The sequence below is a fragment of the Carassius auratus genome, unplaced genomic scaffold (genome assembly GCF_003368295.1).
Source record: "Carassius auratus strain Wakin unplaced genomic scaffold, ASM336829v1 scaf_tig00006772, whole genome shotgun sequence".
Lineage (NCBI taxonomy): Eukaryota > Metazoa > Chordata > Actinopteri > Cypriniformes > Cyprinidae > Carassius > Carassius auratus.
The window spans coordinates 162,742-184,315 of NW_020523788.1; the positions used below are offsets into that span (position 1 = coordinate 162,742).

Here is a 21,574-nt window from a genome sequence, read left to right on the forward strand (position 1 = left end):
GTTCTAGAACGACTAGTAAGTGAACAATTGAAAGAATACCTGAGTGCTAATAATATTCTCTCAGAGTTTCAGTCGGGTTTCCGAAAGGAACATAGTACCATCTCTGCTTCACTGAAGGTTGGGAATGACATCATTGAAGCACTGGACAGCAAAAAGATGTGTGCAGCTCTTTTCATTGATCTCTCTAAAGCTTTTGATACGGTGAACCATTGTATTTTAAAACAGAGACTGCTCAACATTGGTCTTTCTGAGAAGGCAGTTGGTTGGTTTGAAAATTATCTCTCAGATAGGACTCAGTGCGTCACTTTTGATGGTATCTCTTCAGGTTTTTTACAAATTGTATCAGGGGTTCCTCAGGGATCGGTGCTGGGCCCACTTTTATTTACCATTTACGTAAATGACCTTGGTTCAAATGTCCACAATGCTCCGTTTCATTTTTATGCTGACGACACAATCATTTATACCTGTGGAGAAACTCTTCACCAGACCTATCAGTATCTGCATGATGCCTTTGACACTGTACAATCTTGGCTATCTGACTTGAAGCTTGTGTTGAATGCAAATAAAACTAAGACAGTCCTGTTCTGAAATAATAGGAACTCTACAGCTATCCCTCCTAACATTGTTACCCTGCAGGGAAATCTAATAGAGTGTGTGGCCGAGTATAAGTATTTAGGGCTTTTACTTGACGACCATTTGACTTTTAAGGCTCATATCCAAAATTTAGCCCGGAAACTTAGGTTAAAGCTAAGGTTTTATTTTAGGAATAGGGCTTGCTTTTCTCTTGCAACCAGGAAGAAATTGGTCGAGACTTCTTTCATGTCTCTTATGGACTATGGTGTTTTTTTATATATGCACACCCCTAATAAATATTTGCACCAATTGGATTCAGCTTATCATGGTGCACTGAGATTTATTACAGGGTGCAAACCCTTTACACATTGTTGCACTCTGTATAATCTAGTCCAGTGGCCCTCCCTTGCCCAGCGCAGGCTAACCCGGTGGCGATTGTTTATATATAAATCTATCATTGGGACATTACCTCATTTATGTAGGCTTATGTCCTTCAAGGCCAGTTCTCGCTATCTGCGGACTAATGATAATCTCCACCTGGTTGTGCCTAGGGCTCGTACAGAGTTAGGAAAGCAAGCATTTAGAATTTCTGCCCCATCAGCGTGGAACCGGTTACAGAATGACTTAAAACTTGTTAACTTGGTCTCCTTTGGTCAATTTAAGAGGCTAGTAAAGTACCGGGAAGCAGGCACAATGGGCACCTGTCCCTGCTTCCCAAATTAGGATAAGTCTATGGTGACAATGGGATGTCATGATTTGCGTTGGTCGATTCATTGTACTGTTAATGTATTATGTCTTGTATGTTCATTGTATTTATCATATTTTGTATTTTATGTGGAACTTTTATTCCAGCTTTCTTGGCCAGGGCTCCTTCGCAAAAGAGACTTGTTCTCAAAGGATTTCCCTGGTTAAATAAAGGTTAAATGAAAATAAAATAAATAAAAAAATATTTTTTTTGAGCATTACTTCCCTGAATCTGATAAAGCAGTGCAATGTGAATCTTTGTTGTTATTTGTTACACATAACCCTTTGTGTCATGTAAGAGAGCACCTAATTTGTTCACACTTATTCTATTTTAGTATTTAGAGTAGTACACCTGTTTAAAGAATAATGTGTCCAGGGTCATGTATAGTATTTGCATAGAAATTTGCATTATAAGATATATCGTTTTGGGCCCGGTTCCCCAAAACGTTCTTATCGCTAAGTAGTTCTTAACCTATTCCTTAACCTCTCTCTTAACGTTATGGCACGATTCCTGACACGTTCGTACGCTAAGTATATCTTCTGTAAGTCACTCTTTCATAAGGTTGGTCTGGACCATTCGCAAGCTCTCTCTTAGCGTTGTTTGAGCTCAAGACGCTTGTCGCCGCTACTGTACAGCAGTCTTTAGAAATCAGCGCAGCGAAGTACAAGTCAAACTATGGTATGTTGACAATGTTGTGGCTCAACAATGATTTTATGTTATGGACATTTTAACACTCATAATAAATTATGGTCACAATGGATACAGGTCTATTTATGAAGTTGACTTTATGTGGTATCAGAACTAATATGGTGGTAATTAGCCTAGGCTTTTTCGTAATGTTATTATAGTGAATTGGCAATCACTTTTGATAATTAAAATCTGGCAAACAATTTGGCTCTAAATGGCTAAGATCTATAAATGGGTACACATGGTTGTGTCCAGTTCCAATGTGTCCTTGTATTAAATCAAAGACGGAGCCGGACGCGGAGCCGTTTAGTCCATGTACATTTTTTTATTCAGCAAAACTTAAGCCAGGCATTTTGCCTGACGTGGCTATATTTAAAAACAATTGCCCCCCAAGACAACTCATTATGGAGCTGCTGGACCTTCGCTTGCCAGGCTAACGCGGCGGAATTTTGCTTTAAGCCCTGAAGTCCAGCTGCTTGCAGCACAAGGTTTTTTTTTGTTTTTTTTTTGCTACAGAGAGATACAGAGAGATTAATCGAGGTCGTGGGAGAGGGCTACAGCCTAATCAAGACCTCGGTGTGGAGGTGCGTCCACACTGTCACCAACGCCCTTCTGCGCCATGCCGGGGATTACATCCTGGTGGATGGCACACTCATCCCTATCACCAATCCATCAGTGATTGATTAGGCGTACATATCGCGAAAGGGATACGCGGCCATAAACGTGCAGATTATATATATATATATATATATATATATATATATATATATCCATCCATAGGGGTGTGATCTCCGACCTGGTGGCAAGGTCCAGCAAAACTTCAAGTTCCTCTGACGAGAAGCTTGGTGCCTTTTTTTATGTTGCTTCCCCACCATATTCTGTATCTAACTCTCTCTCTCTCTCTCTTTGTCTCAGTTCATTGTAGATAGCTTGCTTTTTATTGAAAACATTAACCAATGGCAATCACAACTACAGCTTCTTGCCAATCAATTCTGATTTTAAAGTACTTTAACATTAATATAAAAGTGTATTATATCATTTTTATAAGTCGTTAAACCCGTCAAGAAGCGGCACAAGTGGCACAATGGGATAAAGAGGGTGGATGATTAGCGAGGGATACCGTCACAACATATCGTGTGAACAAATTACTAACCATTTGATCATTTAATTTATAGTCTATATTCTACTGATAACTTAAACTATGTTAAAATAAATGTTACTGTAATAATTTGAGGAATGTTTCATTTGTATAGAACGTGTTTTCTTTTTTAACGCTGTATTGCACCTTCGTGTGAAGTGGAAAATCGATTCCTGAGCAATCGATGCCAACTAATTCAGCACCTTCACTCGGGACAGTGCCATTGTAAAATTGAACGTAAGAGGCAGCGTGCTAAGAAGCTTCCTAAGGGACACTTCGGGGAACACACTTAGGAACATAAACAACTTTGGTAAGATATATCTTTCGAGGTCTTCTTACCGCACTAAGAGTGTGAGTTATCAGGGAACCGGGCCCAGATTCTTGGTTAAAGAAAGTTGTTACAGGAGTAATAGTTTCAGCGTTCAGTATGTGCTGAGTGAGTTCAGGTGTGCAAACAAAAGAATGCTCTCAATCTAAATGTTTTCATATTTAAAAAAAATAAATCATACATATTGTACCAGTGATGAGCACCTCCTTATTCTTAACAAGTGTAACAATATTAACCAATGAGCTGTTAAAATTCTATAATGTTTAATTAACATTATAATAAATGAAAATCACTTTTTTGTGGATTTAAAATTAGTTGGAAAAATGAAGCAAAAAGCATTTTTAGGTAGGTAAAGTACCTGGAATGAAGGAATCTTCACGGCAGTCATACAGCATACCAGGATACAGAGGTCTTCCTAGGGCTGCCATTTCAATGGGTTTTGATTCCATGTCTGTAGTAAAAACAAAAAAAACAGCAAGAACAAAGAGAATATTTTTTTTTAATTGTAATCTTTATAATATTTTTTTCATTCTAAATGTAACATAATTCAGTGTAATCTAATTCTATTTAAAATCCAATTAATGTAATATTAACTTTACTTTTTTGTACTCATTTCTCTGAAGGAACATTTCAAGACAAATAATACAAAAATTCACCAGCCATTAGCAAGGCCAAGCACAAAATGTAACTGTAACTTTTACTGTCATGCAAAGAAAGTCTTATATATGCTTGTGAAATTTTTCCTTTCTAGTGCAGTCCTCGTGTCACCTTCTGTGAACGAGTCCCAGAGAGGACAACACTAAATTGTAGTTGGACTACGGGGACATCAGAGAAAAAGTTAAAAGGACTGAAAAGTAAAATAGTTGAAAGAATGAAGTATTTAAAGTATATAGAAATTGAATAATTTTAAAGTATGTTATCAGCACTGGCTAGAGCGTTAGCAGAGGCCATTAACATAAATCGTCTACCAGTACCAGAGCCTGCTGTCGTCAATGGTCACCCTCTCAAGTACAAAGATTGTATGGATTTCTGTATTTTACGACCTCTGAGGGATGAAACATGTGATTCGCATAGATTTGAGGTTTTTTTAGAGGGGAGGGGGGGTGTAGGTAAGTTGCTTGCATGATGATTGAAATCCCGCAAATGGCCTTAATCGATTACCTAAATAAACTGCTAAAATAAACTGCAGGAGTTAAAGCGTTCAAATGATTCAAAGCGCCAAACGCAAGCAGAATCAGCACTGAAAAGTGTTATTCCACCTGATGACATTTTATGAATGCCGGTGATAATTTGAGATTTCTAGTGTGCTCATAAAATTCACAACGGTTGTGTTGTAATTATATAATAGGCTGTAGTGTGACACGCTACATGTCTTCTGTTACATTACTGTTTTTAAAGAGATTTGTGAGTGCTCTGACGTAGATTGAATGCTTATCTTGTATTTAAAGTGGCTGCAAAGCAAACAAACTTGTTAAACTTGTGCAGATTAACCACAATGAGGGTAATGTTATAAGGTAACCTCATTAAATATTGTTGTGGACTAAGTTTTAAGATCATTTACCTAATAATGTATTAAGCACTGTTAAAATACTCTGATGCAAGTAAAAGTTCCGCATTGAAAATATGAAGTAAATATAATCAACTACAAACATTACTAATGTATGTATAATCAAGGAAATTTGTTTAAAAAGTAAACTCGGACTACTGTTCTATTATTTATTATATCATTAGAATATTATTTTTATATCGTTACTCCACATCAGCAACTCACAAGGAAAATAAACAATCTCAGACACCTTGGTCCACAAATCATTTTTAATTTATTTTTTATGTCTCTGTATGCAAACGGATAAATTATAGATTACTGCAAACCCACCACAGCAATAATCAACCTGTCCTCTATTGTGCTTGAGATCTAATGTGGTCGGAGCTGCGTTCTCTGCAATCCTCTCAAACAGTGGATTACTACATTCAGACTGGTTGATGCTGAACTGCGTCATCACTCCTTACCATAAATTTGCTGCATAAAAAGCTGATTTCAACTGTCCTCGACGCTCTCAAATGCCAAGCCACTGCCCAGCTCACATTGGAAATGAATGACTTCTAGCCACTTTGACGCTCTTGACGGTGGCGGTGTGAACACACAGTAATCCTTCAGAAATCATTCTAATATGCTGATTTGCTGCTCAAGAAATATTTCATTATTTTATTATCAATGTTAGGAACACTTTTTCTGCTTAATATTTTTGTGAAAACAATGATACCACTCAAACATTTGTATAAGATTTAAAAAAGAGAAATTAATAATTTTATTCATAAATGCATGAAAGTGACAAAAAATGATTTAAAATGATTTTTAAAAAAAACATTTAAAATGATTTAAATTAAATAAATACATTAACAAATGTAATTAATATATTTGATAAATGCAAATAAATGCTGTTCATTAAACTTTATTTTTATCAAAAAATCCAGAAAAATAAAGTGCATCATAATTTCCACACAAAATATGAGGCAACAAAACTGTTTTCAACATTGATAATAATCAGAATTGTTTCTTGAGAGTAATGGTTTCTAAAAGATCATGTGACACTGAAAAATGTAATGATGAACGAAATTCTGCTTTGCATCACAGGAATAACATTTTATTTTATAATGTATTAAAATTGAAAACTTTTTTGTATTTGTAATAACATTTCACTATAACACATATATATATATATATATATATATACACACAATTTTATTTTTATCAAATAAATTCAGCCTTAATGAGCAGAAGATAATTATTTAAAAATCATTAATAACTGAAATGGTCACACTTTATTTTATGGTCCAATTCTCGCTATTAACAACATATTAACTATGATTTTACCTAAAAAAAACCTCCCAATTTGCTGCTTATTAATAGTCGTTAAGTTTAGGTTTGGGGTAGGATTAGGAATGTAGAATATGGTCATGCAGAATAAGTGCTTAATAAGTACTGATAAACAACCTATGTTGATAATAGACATGCTAACAAGCAACTAGGTCATAGTGAGAATTGGCCACTAAAATAAAGTGTTACCACAGTAATGTTTCCAATCTTTTGGCAGGTACTTTAATAATAATAATTCTACAATATATACTTTACTATAATATATTATAGTACTTTATTATATTATTATATTGGTGTCATGATTATTAAATGCTGCTTTATTTTTTTACAGGACAGTATGTATATTTACAATATAAGATATCTTTTAATGTGCTAAAATATATATTTTTAATAAAGAGTGCTGGGGGCGTGACCTGGGGCATGGTAAGATTTTCCTTATTTTTTGTCTCTAGCTGATCACATGCCTGAGACAGGAAAAACATTCCAGCGAATGAAAAGATTTACTATCTGCGCAAATATTTTGGCGGACCAGCCAGAGGAGGTGTCGAGAGTTACTTCCTGCTGGGTACAGATGCAGTGTACTAAGCAGCATCCCAGACAGCAAACTGACTACGAAACGACAGACTATTTCAATTAAAACTGAAACAATTTGAAAGAAATAAAACATTTTATTTAACAAAAGAACACAGCCTCAGGCACCTCCTCGCCACACCACGGTCTGCAGTTAAGTTAAACCATCTTATGGCATAACGTTGAATGTCTTTATAAAAATAGAGAGTATGCGCTGCGGATCATTTCAGAAAGATAACAGCTTTAACACCATCATTAAACACTTTTTTTTTAAATAAATCAAGCTCAAAACTCACTTTGTCAGCAGCGAGTCTTTGAAATAACTTGATCCAATGTGTATTATAATCACCATACAAGGCAGAACTATTTATAAGAGATGTAAAAGTCTGTGCACGCTAGGCATTACCATTACCATAGGAAACATGGTAAATATGACTGTTTGAGGAAATCAGACGTCAACTTCTTATTCTCGTGTATTTATTTAGTAATGTATATTAACTGTCACAAGCCTCATCTCGAGAGTTTAGCTCACATCATAAAAAAATATAATAGCCTAATGTTTTTGTTCGGGAGCTTTTATAAAAATAGAGATATTATCATTCATTCTAAATGTGACATAATAATTATTAAAAAAAAATAACAGGAGAGTTTCAAAGTGGCTTAAGCTATGTGTAAACTTTTTTTTTCCCTATATCACATGCCAAACTAATCTTTAATTTGCTGCTTTCTGCTGTCAAAATTTTGTTTGTGATGAAAATAACATCTTTGTCAGTTATTTTTTCTAAACAGATCGATAAACTTCAAGATTTCAAAATCAGATAGCATCAGGGGCGTAGCAAGCTTTTCAAAAGTGTGGGGGATGGATGTGGTTTGTTTATAAACAATAAAAATGATGAACACATTGACAGAGGGGTACAAAATGCAGGGCTTAAAGTTCTCTGGCACTGTGCGGGATTTCCGGCTTGCAGCGTTTGGCTGGGAAAAAAATAATCCTACATTAAAAAAAAAAAAACGCAAAATCAGAAAAGGAGAGAAAAAAACGCCCACACAAAGCTTTTTCTCTGGTGGTATAAATAATGTAACAATTTACTGTTTTTAAACATTAAAATAATATACACTTTAATTTAATAGTTATTCAACAGGTATGCAAACAATATCCCAATAATAGCAATTAGCATTAGTCTAAAAAACGAAATATAATACCGAAAACACTCGACATGTCAACAAAACGATTAACAGAACATCTTCCCAAACACATATCAAGCTTATTTAAAAACCTCTAAAGCATAAACACTCATTCAAAGTACCTGGAAAAGGGAGATGTAAATAACCATAAGTTCCCAACTCCTCAGCACGAGCTGACCGATAACACCCCAAGAGAGGCGGGACTTAAGGCAGAACAGCCAATCATCAGCCGATCACCCTAAAGCCGGTGTCAAGTTTGAGAGGGAGGGGGGAGGAGGCAGCCGCGGCGAGCGCAGACACAGAGCGGCCAGAGAAACGGAGGAACGACTGTAGTAAGGCGTTTGTGCAAAACTGCGGAAAAACTGCGGAAAATGTGCAGGTGTTGAACCCTCTCACCGGGAAAAGTGTGGGTGTTAAAACCCCCACATCCCCCACGGGTGCGACGCCCCTGGATAGCATGCTGATAATGTAGCACTGTAAGATTTAGTGATGGGAAGTTCGATTCTTTTCCGCGAACCGGTTCTTTCGGACGGTTCGATTCAATAAACCGGTTGAAAAAAACGGTTCATCGGTTCTTTCACGCTCGACGTAATGACGTCATTGGCGATGACGTAATGGCGTCACGTCTATCAAACATTCAAATATATAAAGTCAGTAATCATAACTTTAGTCAGTTAAAACCTCATAATCATGAAAAGTTTACATTTGAGTTTTGCAACAACACCTAAATACAGTAACAGCTATAATGTGCATATGAGGATTTAAGTCTTGAAGATATAAAGTAAATAAATTAGGTGTCATCAGCGCAGAAACCATGATCCACTTACTAAACATAATCCATTGCGATGTATTTGTTATTAAATGAACTTACGTTTCGCCAGATTGCCCTTCATCCAAGCCCTCGAAATACCCGCGCTCATAACATTACTAGTACAGAATCAGAATCAATCACCAAAAGAATCCCTTCGGTTCAGAGACATGCTGTGAGTCAGTTGGCTTCATGCTGAATCGCGCATGCGCAGTATCATCAGTTCATCGGTTCTCAATTCGGACGCGTCCGACAGAAACGATTCTCGGTTGAATGTACTGATGATCCGAAAACTGATGCAACCGGTTCTTGAGTCGAGAACGAGAATCGCTCTAACCGGCACGTGCTGCAGTTTGCTCGTGTTCATGTTCTGTTACTACAAACTCAATTTGTGAATGTCATCATTAACTATAAATACAGTACAGATATCTCATAAATCATCCCTTATTCCTATTAAACATAAGAGTCTTTAGAGTCTTAATTATTGTCCAACTTCCCTGAAAACTCATTTGGCCTATACATTATATACAATATACAGATTGGAAACATTAATCTAAAAAAAATAATAATAATAAAAAATCAAAATAAAATATAGTTATTTTATCACACTTTCCGATGTTTAACAAAATACTTACAAAATTACACGCATGCGCAGTATCATCAGTTCATTGGTTCTCAATTCGGACGCGTCCAACAGAAACTATTCTCGGTTGAGTGTACTGGTGATCCGAAAACCGAAGCAACCGGTTCTTGACTCGAGAACGAGAATCAGCTCATCGGTTCTCAATTCGGACGCGTCCGACAGAAACGATTCTCGGTTGAGTGTACTGGTGATCCGAAAACCGAAGCAACCGGTTCTTGACTCGAGAACGAGAACTGCTCCAGCAGTGGGCGTGTTCGTTCATTATCTTGCTCGGCTCAGTGTTCATCTTCAGTTCGGTCTTCACAACATTTCATTCAGGGTACTGTTTGAGTAAATGAATTACTCCGGGATATTGGTTTATTCTGGCTCAGAGGGAGTGTCAATCACGTTAAAAAAGTTAACCGCTCAAGTAATTTGTGTATTTATGCTTATTGGAGACGTGAACCGTTTCAAACGATTCAGTTCGATTTGGTGAACTGGTTCAACTGGTTCACTAAGAAGAACCGGTTAAATTGAACGATTCGTTCACGAATCGGCCATCACTAGTAAGATTACATTTGCTTGAACGCATTATTGCGAAAGCGATTGAGTGTGAATCTGTGCTTTAACCCGAAAATAATCAGTAAAAGAAACAGACAAACTCTTAACATCCCGCTCCTTGCAGTCAACCTTCCGATCAAGCTAAATATGTTGGCTGTTGACATGAATTTTACTCGTGATAAGAAGCTCATATTCAAGTGACTATAGTATGCGCTGCGGATCATTTCAGAAAGATAACAGCTTTAACACCATCATTAAACACTTTTTTTTTAAATAAATCAAGCTCAAAACTCACTTTGTCAGCAGCGAGTCTTTGAAATAACTTGATCCAATGTGTATTATAATCACCATACAAGGCAGAACTATTTATAAGAGATGTAAAAGTCTGTGCACGCTAGGCATTACCATTACCATAGGAAACATGGTAAATATGACTGTTTGAGGGAATCAGACGCCAGCTTCTTATTCTCGTGTATTTATTTAGTAATGTATATTAACTGTCACAAGCCAGCCGGCATTTCAACGTTGAAACAACGTCAGGTACCATGGTTGAAACAACGTTGAATAACCTTTCAATTTTGCAAATTGGATCAACGTTGAAATCACGACGTTGATTCACCGTTGAAATCGTGACGTTGATGTACGGTTGAAATCACGACGTTGATTCACCATTGAAATCGTGAAGTTGATGTACGGTTGAAATCACGACGTTGATTCACCATTGAAATCGTGAAGTTGATGTACGGTTGAAATCACGACGCTGATTCACCGTTAAAATCCCGACATTGAATCAACGTTGAATTACCTTTCGATTTTGCAAATTGGATCAACGTTGAAATCACGACGTGGATTCACCGTTGAAATCGCGACGCTGTTTCACCGTCTTACCTGCTTGATGGGTGAATGAGGGTCGTGCTGCAGACCTGGGATGAAAGCTGAATGAGGTGTTGATTTTGAAAAGTTAATCAGCGTTGATGACACGACGTTGTTTCCCCGTCGTACCTTGCACCGTGTGTAAATACACCTAGATCCTAGTGGCCATTTAGATCAACACGGTACATGTGTGGCAAAGTAGATAATCTCCCTCCCCTGGTACTTAGAAACGGCCTATCAGGGCTCAGTCATTGCTTTATAAAGGCTGTGATTAGGCTACCTGGGATGCGTCATTGTTGGCCCCGCCCATCCGGTACGTGTGCGCTTCCGCCTAACAAAGCTGGAGTCGCCTTTTTGCAGCTTGAATAGCCAATTATTCCTGACTTCGCTGTGGTTTTTAGGCTGTTTTTGCCACCTGGTTAGACTGATTTCATTCAAGTAATCTTCTGAGACTTGTGCTGTGAGCAACTGTATGAGGTGTGTGTAACGCTGTAGTCAATACCTGTAGGACAAAGTTTTGGGAACATCCGCCTGTTTGTGGGTGGGGAAGATCGCCTCCTGCATAATAGCAGATTAAAGACGGCTTTGCTGTTTTGCTGTTTAATTAAGTCTTGTTGTGCTCGTATCATTGTATGCTTTTTGGTTATTGTTTGTTTTCGTTACAATTGATTTTTTTTTTTGTAGTGATTGTTAAAACACTTGCTTTAAATATATATATTTCTTTCCTTTTTCATTTCAGTTTTCTTTAAGTGTCCATTGTTCATTTTTTACATTTTGTTGTGTGTTTTGGTAATTGTTTCAGTCAATCAGGCTTTAGATTAATTTCGTTTTGTACATTTGAGTAATTTGTGTTCTTTGTGTTTTAGGCCCCTGAGTCGGGTGGCTAGCTGTCCTAGTATCCTGGTGGTGTTTGGAGCACGGAGTGTGGATTGTCGTTTGTAGTCACTCACCTCACTGTGTGTGTGTGTGTGTGCTTTTACGAATAGCCACTTTTGCAGCTAGCCTACCCTGCTAGGGGTAAGCCTTCGTAAAACTGATTAATGTATGCCTGGTCGAATCATATCTTTGCCTGATCTTTTAAAAGGTGTATTTTCTACTTTGTGAATTTAATAAATAGTTTATACGCTAGTGCCTCTGTCTCTGCCTCCTATGGTAACGAACCTGTGTGTCTAAATTCCATCAAGTATTTAGTTCCCCTCACTTTAGAGGGGTGGGGTAGTCGGTAGTTATATCATAATTAATTAACTTCAAGTTGCCACGCCACACATGCAAGGCTAAAAATCTAATGACTGGCAGCAATGGCTTTACAAACAACTTCAATAAACGACCACATGCTCAAAATTGTCAAACAGCAGTTTAATTTTGGAAACATACTGTATAAAACAGATGAAAATAATCCCACACTTTATTATGCAGAGTATGCATGGAGGTAATGCTAAAAACATGTAGTAGAACAATCCAAATACAATAATATTTAAAGGTTTTTGTGAAATAATTTGGCACATAAATGCATATTTTTTTGCAGCACTTACAAGACAAACCCTTGTACCTTTATGACTGAAACTAGTGGATCTTTTATTTTGGTGGAAAACTACAGTTTCTGTCACAAACATGTTTTAGTAATGTGTCTCATTACAAGAGTTGTGTACATTTGTGCAGTGAAAATGTGTTGAACAGTTCGAGCAGGGAACCTTCCACCAGTTGATTTCTAACAGAACCCCCCCGGACTGTGTCTTCTTTACCGTGGGGAATGCAGAATGAGATTTCTACCACAGGGCACTCTAAAATGTTAGAACCAGCAGCCTTCGTGTATACAGTGTGGTTGTGTTTCGGGTGATCCTTGAAAGTGTCCCAGCGCTAGGTCCTTTCTGATGCCGTCCCCTCCACTCTCTCCCACTTGTGCACTTTCTGTACCGTCCTGTATAAACATTTACATTTAATCATTTAACAGACGCTTTTATCCAAAGCGACTTACAAATGAGAACAACAGAAGCAGTCAGGTGTACAAGCGAACAACAACAGTATACAAGTGCTATGACAAGTCTCAGTTAGTCTAGTACAGAACGCATAGCCAGGTTTTTTTTTTTTTTATATATATATATATATATAAAAAAGACAAGAAAAGAAGGAAAAGTGCTAGCATTAGTTGGTTAAGTTCTGTTGAAAAAGATGAGTCTTAAAATGTTTCTTGAAAATGAGTAAAGACTGAGATTGGGAGGTGATTCCACCAGCTGGACACAGTCCAGGAAAAGGTCCGTGAGAGTGATTTTGAACCTCTTTGGGATGGCACCACAAGGCGTCGTTCACTTGCAGAGCGCAAACTTCTGAAGGGCACATAAGATTTAACAATGAGTTTAGGTATGTTCACAATGTTTGACAATAACTTTGATATTGTGAAATATATTTAACTGAAAACTGAATGCAAAATAAACACACAATATTTTCACTTTACAGTTCAGTAACAGTGAGGTTGGAAACAAAGTGGACAACACTATTCATTAAACACTTATTTAATGTATTCAGAAGAAAATGTACAATATTAAATTATTCACATGCAGTGTTTTCAGAGCCCCCAGTTACACTGTTTTAATCAGAACACTAACATTACAGTGTAGTAAAACAAGTCAAATCAAATTCAGTACATTTTTATTAAACTAAGCACAATCAAAACCTATCACAAAAGGTCAAAGCATCTCTAGCAGAAGTGACAGTGCAATGTAGCAGATGAACAATTTCTTACCAATGTTTCAAGAACAAGCTGGATCCTCGATGACTCTACAAGGGGAAAGAAGAAATGGTTTACTGAAAAGTTCTTAAAAAGCAGGATTTCATATTATACCATTTCTTTAAACCACTGGTTCTCAAACTTTTTATACCAAGTACCACTTCAGAAAATATTTGTTATTAAATATTAAGTTGCACCATAATGACCAACATTACATTTCAGCAGCGTAGTAGGCCAAACTATTCAGCTACAGGTCTACAGTTAAAAAATGAGGCAGTTTTATTCTAATAAGAATATTAATTGTTGTCAGACACTTTACCATGTTTGAACATTAACACTACAACTGTGCTTACATACACAGGTAAATAAAAAAAAGTTTAAATTAAAATGTCATTTTAAATGTAAAAAGTTACAAAACTGAACTGTACTTTAACTGTAACATACTTAAATGTGCAACAAAAAAAAACTTACTCAAAGATTAAGTTAAAATGTATTAACATTAATTAGTTTAATTTAGTGTTTCACCTGCATAACAACTAGAGGGGGCCTGACACTTTGAGAACCATGGCTTTAAACAATCCTTTTTTTTTCATTTTCATTAATTCATTAAAATTATATTATTTAAATACCGACATTTGCACTTATACGTTTCAGAAAACACTTTGAAACTATTATAAGAATACAAACATATATAACACACCTAATGCATGGGATACATATCAGGAAAATATGGGAAAATCTCTAAAAGACAGACATTAACACATAACTCACCAGCAACACATTAGGTGAGCATCTAACTTGACCATCTGTGATAAAGCAATGCAAAAATAGACACACGGGTATTTATTTATCTGCAGGTTACATGTCCTTTAAACTACCCATTTGTAAACTCTGGTAATACTTTACTATTTTCAAAAGATAATAAAGATAAAGTTAGCGATTTTCTTACCTCATTTTGACAGGATGTTTTCAGGACCTCGCAGAACACATGACCCTTCTTGTGTTCACAGTTTTTGTTCTCCATCGACATGTCACGACTCAAATTCGCTCAAAATAAATAAAAAATGTCCAGGCAAATATGAAATAATTCGGGACCGACCGAGCAGTCAGTTATAACGAGCAGCAGCTCACAGTTATCCGCCGCCTCACTCACAGAAAGACGACAATAACGGTCATATTTTTAAATGTAGAAAAGCGCGAACCGATTCATTGTCCAGTTTCCTGAATGACAGCCAGATTAACCAATCATGATAGAAGTAATAAAATAAAACTACCAATGGGAGTTGTTTCAGTGTGATAAAGCAGCGAAATGTATAGTTTTATTGTTGTTAATGATGATAATATTTAACATATACCTTTAGATTTTAGAATAGGTATCATGACTAAAATATTTTTAAATGCTATTAAAATAATAATTAATTTAAATAATTTAATATAAATAATTTAAAAGCTTGTTAACCTTTTTCTACCATTTAGCATTAAACATTTTTAACGTTGTTTCATTAAAACAACTGACCTTATTTCAACCATATTTCAACGTTGAAAGTTGGTCATGTGCTGGAAGTTTTTCAACAGTTCATCTTTAAACGTTGAATCAACGTTGTTTCAACGTTGAAACCACAACTGACCTTATTTCAACCATATTTCAACATTGAAAGTTGGTCATGTGCTGAATGTTTTTCAACCATTCAGCTTTAAACGTCGAATCAACGTTGTTTCAACGTTGAAACCACAACTGACCTTATTTCAACCATATTTCAACGTTGAAGGTCGGTCATGTGCCGGCTGGGAAGCCTCATCTCGAGAGTTTAGCTCACATCATAAAAAAATATAATAGCCTAATGTTTTTGTTCGGGAGCTTTTATAAAAATAGAGATATTATCATTCATTCTAAATGTGACGGCTACTGTGGCTAATAAACATAAACAGACTCGACTGAATAAGCAGGCTATGTTCATAAGCGTTAAAAATAAATAAATAAAATAGAAATAAGTGTATTTATGTGTGATTAATTTTGAGTCCTGATAAATTAAATAAATAGCCTATGATCAATTTATCACTTATCAGTCCCTCCAGAAAAACGTGATTATGCGATCGCGTGATTTAATGCATAATCAGCAAAGGGCCGCATATTTATGCGAGGGTCGCATTTTTTCAAATACGCCACACTTTCGCTGCATAAATTGCCGATTTCAGGAAGCAAAATATGCGGAGGTAGCATGATTTCATAATAATAACAATTTTCGTTGCAAAAAAGTCACATATATCTTAGCAGAAAGTTGACAAATGTTGCGTTTACCTCACACAAGTAAATCGCCATTATTTTCCAATGGGAACCTTATGAAGTGACGTAATTGTGTGACATGAACATCATCTGTGAAGCCCGCAGTGAAACCAGGGTGAAGGACGCAAATCATTCTCATCTGCCAACAAAAATAAGCGCAAAAGACCGCGCAAAGCAGTTACCCAGCTAACACAGTTACGTCGTGACGACGTAACTGGACCAGACCATATTCGTTGCAGCGACGTCCCAAATAACGTTCCAGCGACGTAACTTTGTGATTCCCATATCCGTCGTGGCGACGTTATAGTGGAACGTCGCTGGAACGTATTGAGTACGTCCCAGCGACTAAATTGGCACATTACGAGAACGTTACTATAAAGTACCATATTAGTCGCAGCGACGTACCATATAACGTTCCAGTGACGTAACTTTGTGATTCCCATATGCGTCGTGGCGACGTTATAGTGGAACGTTGCTGGAACGTGATGAGTATGTCCTGACGACCAAACTGGAACGTTATGAGGACGTGACATTACATGATCATATTGGTAATTCATATTTTCACCTCACCATTACCTTGAAATACATAAAGAACTAATAAACTCAATCCATCTCTGGTGCAAAAAATAAACCTTATGAAATCTTATTGTAATCTAATTATAGGGGATTCATAGTTAATACATTAATTACATACATGCAATGCAAACAAATACAAAAACATTACATTCTAATATAAAATAGACAAAAACACGCTGCATTCATTCACAAATCAATATTTATTCAGCACTACTTTGTACAAATACGAAGCCAAAACATTTTGAACGTCGCACCTGTTCTTTAACCATGCAAAATGTTACTAAGTTATGAGCACAGAAAACTAAACACATCAACTCATAGATTACACAATATGAACAACAGAAAATGTTTGTCTTAAGGATGGGGAGATGGTTAATCATGTTATCAGTGAAAATTATAAATAATTATCAGTAAACTTATTGATACAACATAATTTAGTGCAACAAAAAATACATGATATATAGATATGAAACAATTCAGCAGATACTGCACAGAGATACTGCACAAAGTAAAACTGTGAGCGTCGTATGAGGCTCCTGTTATAAATGTCTGGTGGTGATGTGCTTTAATTACACGACATGCAGGAAAAATATTTGGCTAATTCATGCGCACGATTTTCCATTTCATTCCCTCGATTTGCTAAAACGTGTACACTATTTATACATCAAGAGAACGAATTAGTGAATTGTGCATACGATTTAGCAAATCAATGAAATGTAAAAGTAATCGTGCACGTTTTAGTACATCGAGGGAACAAATTAGTAAATCATGATTTCTTTCTTTTTCTTGCATGTCATGATCAGGGCTCTGTGCTCACTATCAGAGGATAAACCTAAACAATAAAGCAAAGAACCATAATTTTTGTGCTTCTCAGAAGAAAAACATTCATAAAGCGTAAAGATATGAAAAATGAACAATATAGAGATTTCTAGCATCTCTCCTGTATTATTTGTCCCACTCGAAAAAACTAAGTTTTTTCAGAAAATGAGCATATCGACTTTCTCAGAAGAATCTGTGATCTGTGATTACTGACTGTGGAGAAGACTCTTTCAGACAGTGCTGAGGAGGCAGAGTTAGCTGCCGGACAGCTGATAGAGAAGAGGAAGAGGGTGTTTCTTACCCCAGCAGCAGAAGACAGGCTCTTCTGAGGGAAGGACAGGAGGCTTGATGCAGAAGAATCTGTGATCTGTGATTACTGACTGTGGAGAAGACTCTTTCAGACAGTGCTCTGCCTTTAGGTGCTGGACAGCTGATAGAGAAGAGGAAGAGGGTGTTTCTTACCCCAGCAGCAGAAGACAGGCTCTTCTGAGGGAAGGACAGGAGACTTGATGCAGAAGAATCTGTGATCTGTGATTACTGACTGTGGAGATGACTCTTTCAGACAGTGCTGAGGAGGCAGAGTTAGCTGCCGGACAGCTGATAGAGAAGAGGAAGAGTGTGTTTCTTACCCCAGCAGCAGAAGACAGGCTCTTCTGAGGGAAGGACAGGAGGCTTGATGCAGTGTTTTGCTGTAGAACAAGGCTCCTTCTCAGCATCTGATCTTCTTCAGAAAAGAGTTCCTCTAGTGTAGAGTCAGACACTCAGACTTCTTGCAAACTGGAATCTTTTAATAACATTTAGCATATTATTGTAGTCATGTTCATTGTTTTTATTATAACACATGGCAAGCTTTTGAGAAAATTGTTAAATGTGTTCTTCCTCCTCTTCTTCATCCTGGGCCTGCTGTCAACATCCTTCTCTGAGCTGAAAGGGAGGATCATCTTGTTAATGTTGCTCATGTATGTTCACAACCAGTCAAAAATCTGGAATCTTTTCTTTATGGTTTTCAAGAGAAGTCTCTTCTGCTCACCAAGGCTAGATTAATTTGATCAATTAAAAAAAAAAAAAAAAAAACAGAAAGAAAGAAATAACAGTTTTCATACTGTTTTTTTTTGAATATACTTAAACATATTTATTGAAATAATTATGAGGCAAAGCTGAATTTTTCAGTAACTTTACTCCAGTCTTCAGTGTCACATGATCTTTTTCATATACTGATATGCTGATCGGGAAACATTGCTGATTATCACAAATCAGTGCATTTACATGCACCTAATCACATTATTGCCGCTAAGATCAAAGTGTACATCTGCTCATGACATATATGATGTAAATCACATCTGCAGTTAGCTTACTACGGCTGTTAGTTCCACTGAACTCTATTGGTAACGAAGGAAGTTGGTTTTAGGGAAACGCACCGCATATTAGAAATGATGGGGAAGAAAACTTAGCATTTCTGGAAAGTTGAATTTTTTCTTCATTATTATTTTATAAAACACAAAGTTCAAAACATTGAAAAAAAAAGGTAATCTTTTGTAAAATTACAAAAGTCTACTCTACCACTGGTTTTCAATTTTATGCATTCTTGCTATTGCCCCCCCCCCCAAAATAAAATAAATAAATACAATAAATAATAAATAAATAAATGTAACTGTAGTGTAGACAAAAGTTTGGGCAGCACAACTGTTTTCAACACTGATAATAATCAGAAAAAATTATTGAGCAGTAAATCATCATATTATAATAATTTCTGAAGATCATGTGACACTGAAGACTGGAGTAATTAATGCTGAAAATATAGCTGTGCATTATAGAAATAAATTAAACTTTTAAAATATATTTAAAACTTTTGACCAGCTGTGTACATTGCCACATTTAAATGAAAACTCAACTTGTAATAAACAAAGCACACATTCTCAAAGAACTTACATTCTGGTGATTACTTCCTTCCCGCACTGCTGTCAGTTCCCTTCAGTCATTCCCAGACCTCTTTCCCTCAAATCTACAGAAACAAACATCATTTTACAGACAATTTGGATAAGTCAGGAATTGCAATAGTTATATAACTATATTCACAATGCTAAATTATATATATATATATATATATATATATATATATATATATATATAATTATAAATATATATTGAATCGGCACACAAGTATCGGGATAGTATTGAATTGGCAGATTAGCGTATCATCCCAGCCCTAGTTACTACAGTCAAAACAATGAAACTCTCTTCAAGAGCGCACAATAACTGATATTTAAAACTGTTAAAAGAAAAGGCTCAAAATATTGCACACATATAATACACAACAATATCTCTTCCTTTGGTGTTTTGAACATTTCTGTGAGTAATGCTACACGCTGTGACTCTGTGTTGCTTCAAGTGCATCATTCTGCGCACTGGTTGTGTTTACGTGCTGCACGCTGTATAGGAGCCATACCCTTTCGTATTATAATACATTAGCACAATGAAAGATTCTTGTTCTGTCCCATCTACCACATGTTGCTGCCTTCATTACTGTGCTATACATTTAAAAGAAATGTATTTTACACACACACACACATGCATTATACACACACACACACACACACATATATATACAGACGGTTTCAACGGCAACAACATAAACAAACTTTTATAAACAAACGCTTTTGTGGACCTAACCTAACCGGTAGACTTCCAAATAGAATCAATAACAACAGCCAAGTCCCTCTAGAGTAGATATTTTTTGATAACAAACAAAATATGTTTGCTGCGTGGATCAGGCGGACTTGATGAAAATGCAAATTCATCCTTTGCCAGCAGGAGATGTTTTAAAGCATAGACATAAAGTGCGAGAAATAGAGGTTTCCCCAGTAACAGCTGTAAACAAAGCAGAGCTACACTCACACGCTGCTTTATCAGGCATATAACATGCAAGTCTTCTTTCAGAAATACAGCGAAATAAAAACACCTGTGCCTCGTTTTGATATTTAAACATATAAATGTTAGGAATTATTAAACGTGCAGTACGTAACGTTACTCATGTTTATTCAACGAAGCCTTTTTGAAAATCGATCCGTTTTAAAATTGTGGCGAGTCTCCAAAAATAAATAAATGTATGGGAAACATCCCGCAGCACAACCACCTGAGCCCAACTTTAGACTACTCATCACCTTGGCTTTAAGTTTGAGACCAAAAGTTTGGACACACCTTCTCATTCAAAGAGTTTTCTTTATTTTCATGATAATGAAAATTGTAGATTCACACTGAAGGCATCAAAACTATGAATTAACACATGTGGAATTATATATGGAATTATATACATAACAAAAAAATGTGAAACAACTGAAAATATGTCATATTGTAGGTTCTTCAAAGTAGCCACCTTTTGCTTTGATTACTGCTTTGCACACTCTTGGCTTTCTCATGATGAGCTTCAAGAGGTAGTCACCTGAAATGGTCTTCCAACAGTCTTGAAGGAGTTCCCCGAGAGATGCTTAGCACTTGTTGGCCCTTTTGCCTTCTGTCTGCGGTCCAGCTCACCCCTAAACCATCTCGATTGGGTTCAGGTGCGGTGACTGTGGAGGCCAGGTCATCTGGAGCAGCACCCCATCACTCTCCTTCTTGGTCAAATAGCCCTTGATGCCTTCAGTGTGACTCTACAATCTTCATAGTCATAAAAATAAAGAAAACTCTTTGAATGAGAAGGTGTCCAAACTTTTGGTCTTTGCTGTAAAATATATGTAAAACTGTGTGTGTATATATATATATGTATATATATATATATATATATATATATATATATATATATATATATATATATATTTATATATACAGTATTGTTCAAAATAATAGCAGTACAATGTGACTAACCAGAATAATCAAGGTTTTTCGTATATTTTTTTATTGCTACGTGGCAAACAAGTTACCATTAGGTTCAGTAGATTCTCAGAAAACAAATGAGACCCAGCATTCATGATATGCACGCTCTTAAGGCTGTGCAATTGGGCAATTAGTTGAATTAGTTTAAAGGGGTGTGTTCAAAAAAATAGCAGTGTGGCATTCAATCACTGAGGTCATCAATTTTGTGAAGAAACCGGTGTGAATCAGGTGGCCCCTATTTAAGGATGAAGCCAACACTTGTTGAACATGCATTTGAAAGCTGAGGAAAATGGGTCGTTCAAGACATTGTTCAGAAGAACAGCGTACTTTGA

General features: G+C 36.3%; 1 protein-coding gene and 1 long non-coding RNA gene across 4 annotated transcripts in view; one reads left to right on the top strand and one right to left on the bottom strand.

Annotated features, from left to right (window-relative positions):
• Positions 1 to 11,313, bottom strand: part of LOC113071281 (stonustoxin subunit beta-like) — a 67,975-nt gene extending 56,662 nt beyond the window's left edge. For 2 of the 3 annotated variants that reach the window (XM_026244645.1, XM_026244644.1), the window contains exons 1-2: positions 10,984 to 11,311; positions 3,830 to 3,922 (exon numbers count right to left, since the gene is read on the bottom strand). In XM_026244645.1, coding sequence (XP_026100430.1) covers positions 3,830 to 3,920 — 91 coding nt within the window. In that variant the 5' untranslated portion in view covers positions 3,921 to 3,922; positions 10,984 to 11,311. Of the gene's footprint in view, positions 1 to 3,829; positions 3,923 to 10,983 lie in introns of all 3 variants that reach the window. The other variant, XM_026244643.1, reaches the window with a different exon arrangement.
• On the top strand, positions 11,304 to 12,096 carry LOC113071282 (uncharacterized). Its single transcript, XR_003280068.1, has 2 exons — positions 11,304 to 11,445; positions 11,835 to 12,096. It is a non-coding gene; the product is annotated as an uncharacterized LOC113071282 (long non-coding RNA).
• Positions 12,097 to 21,574: the final 9,478 nt, after the last annotated feature.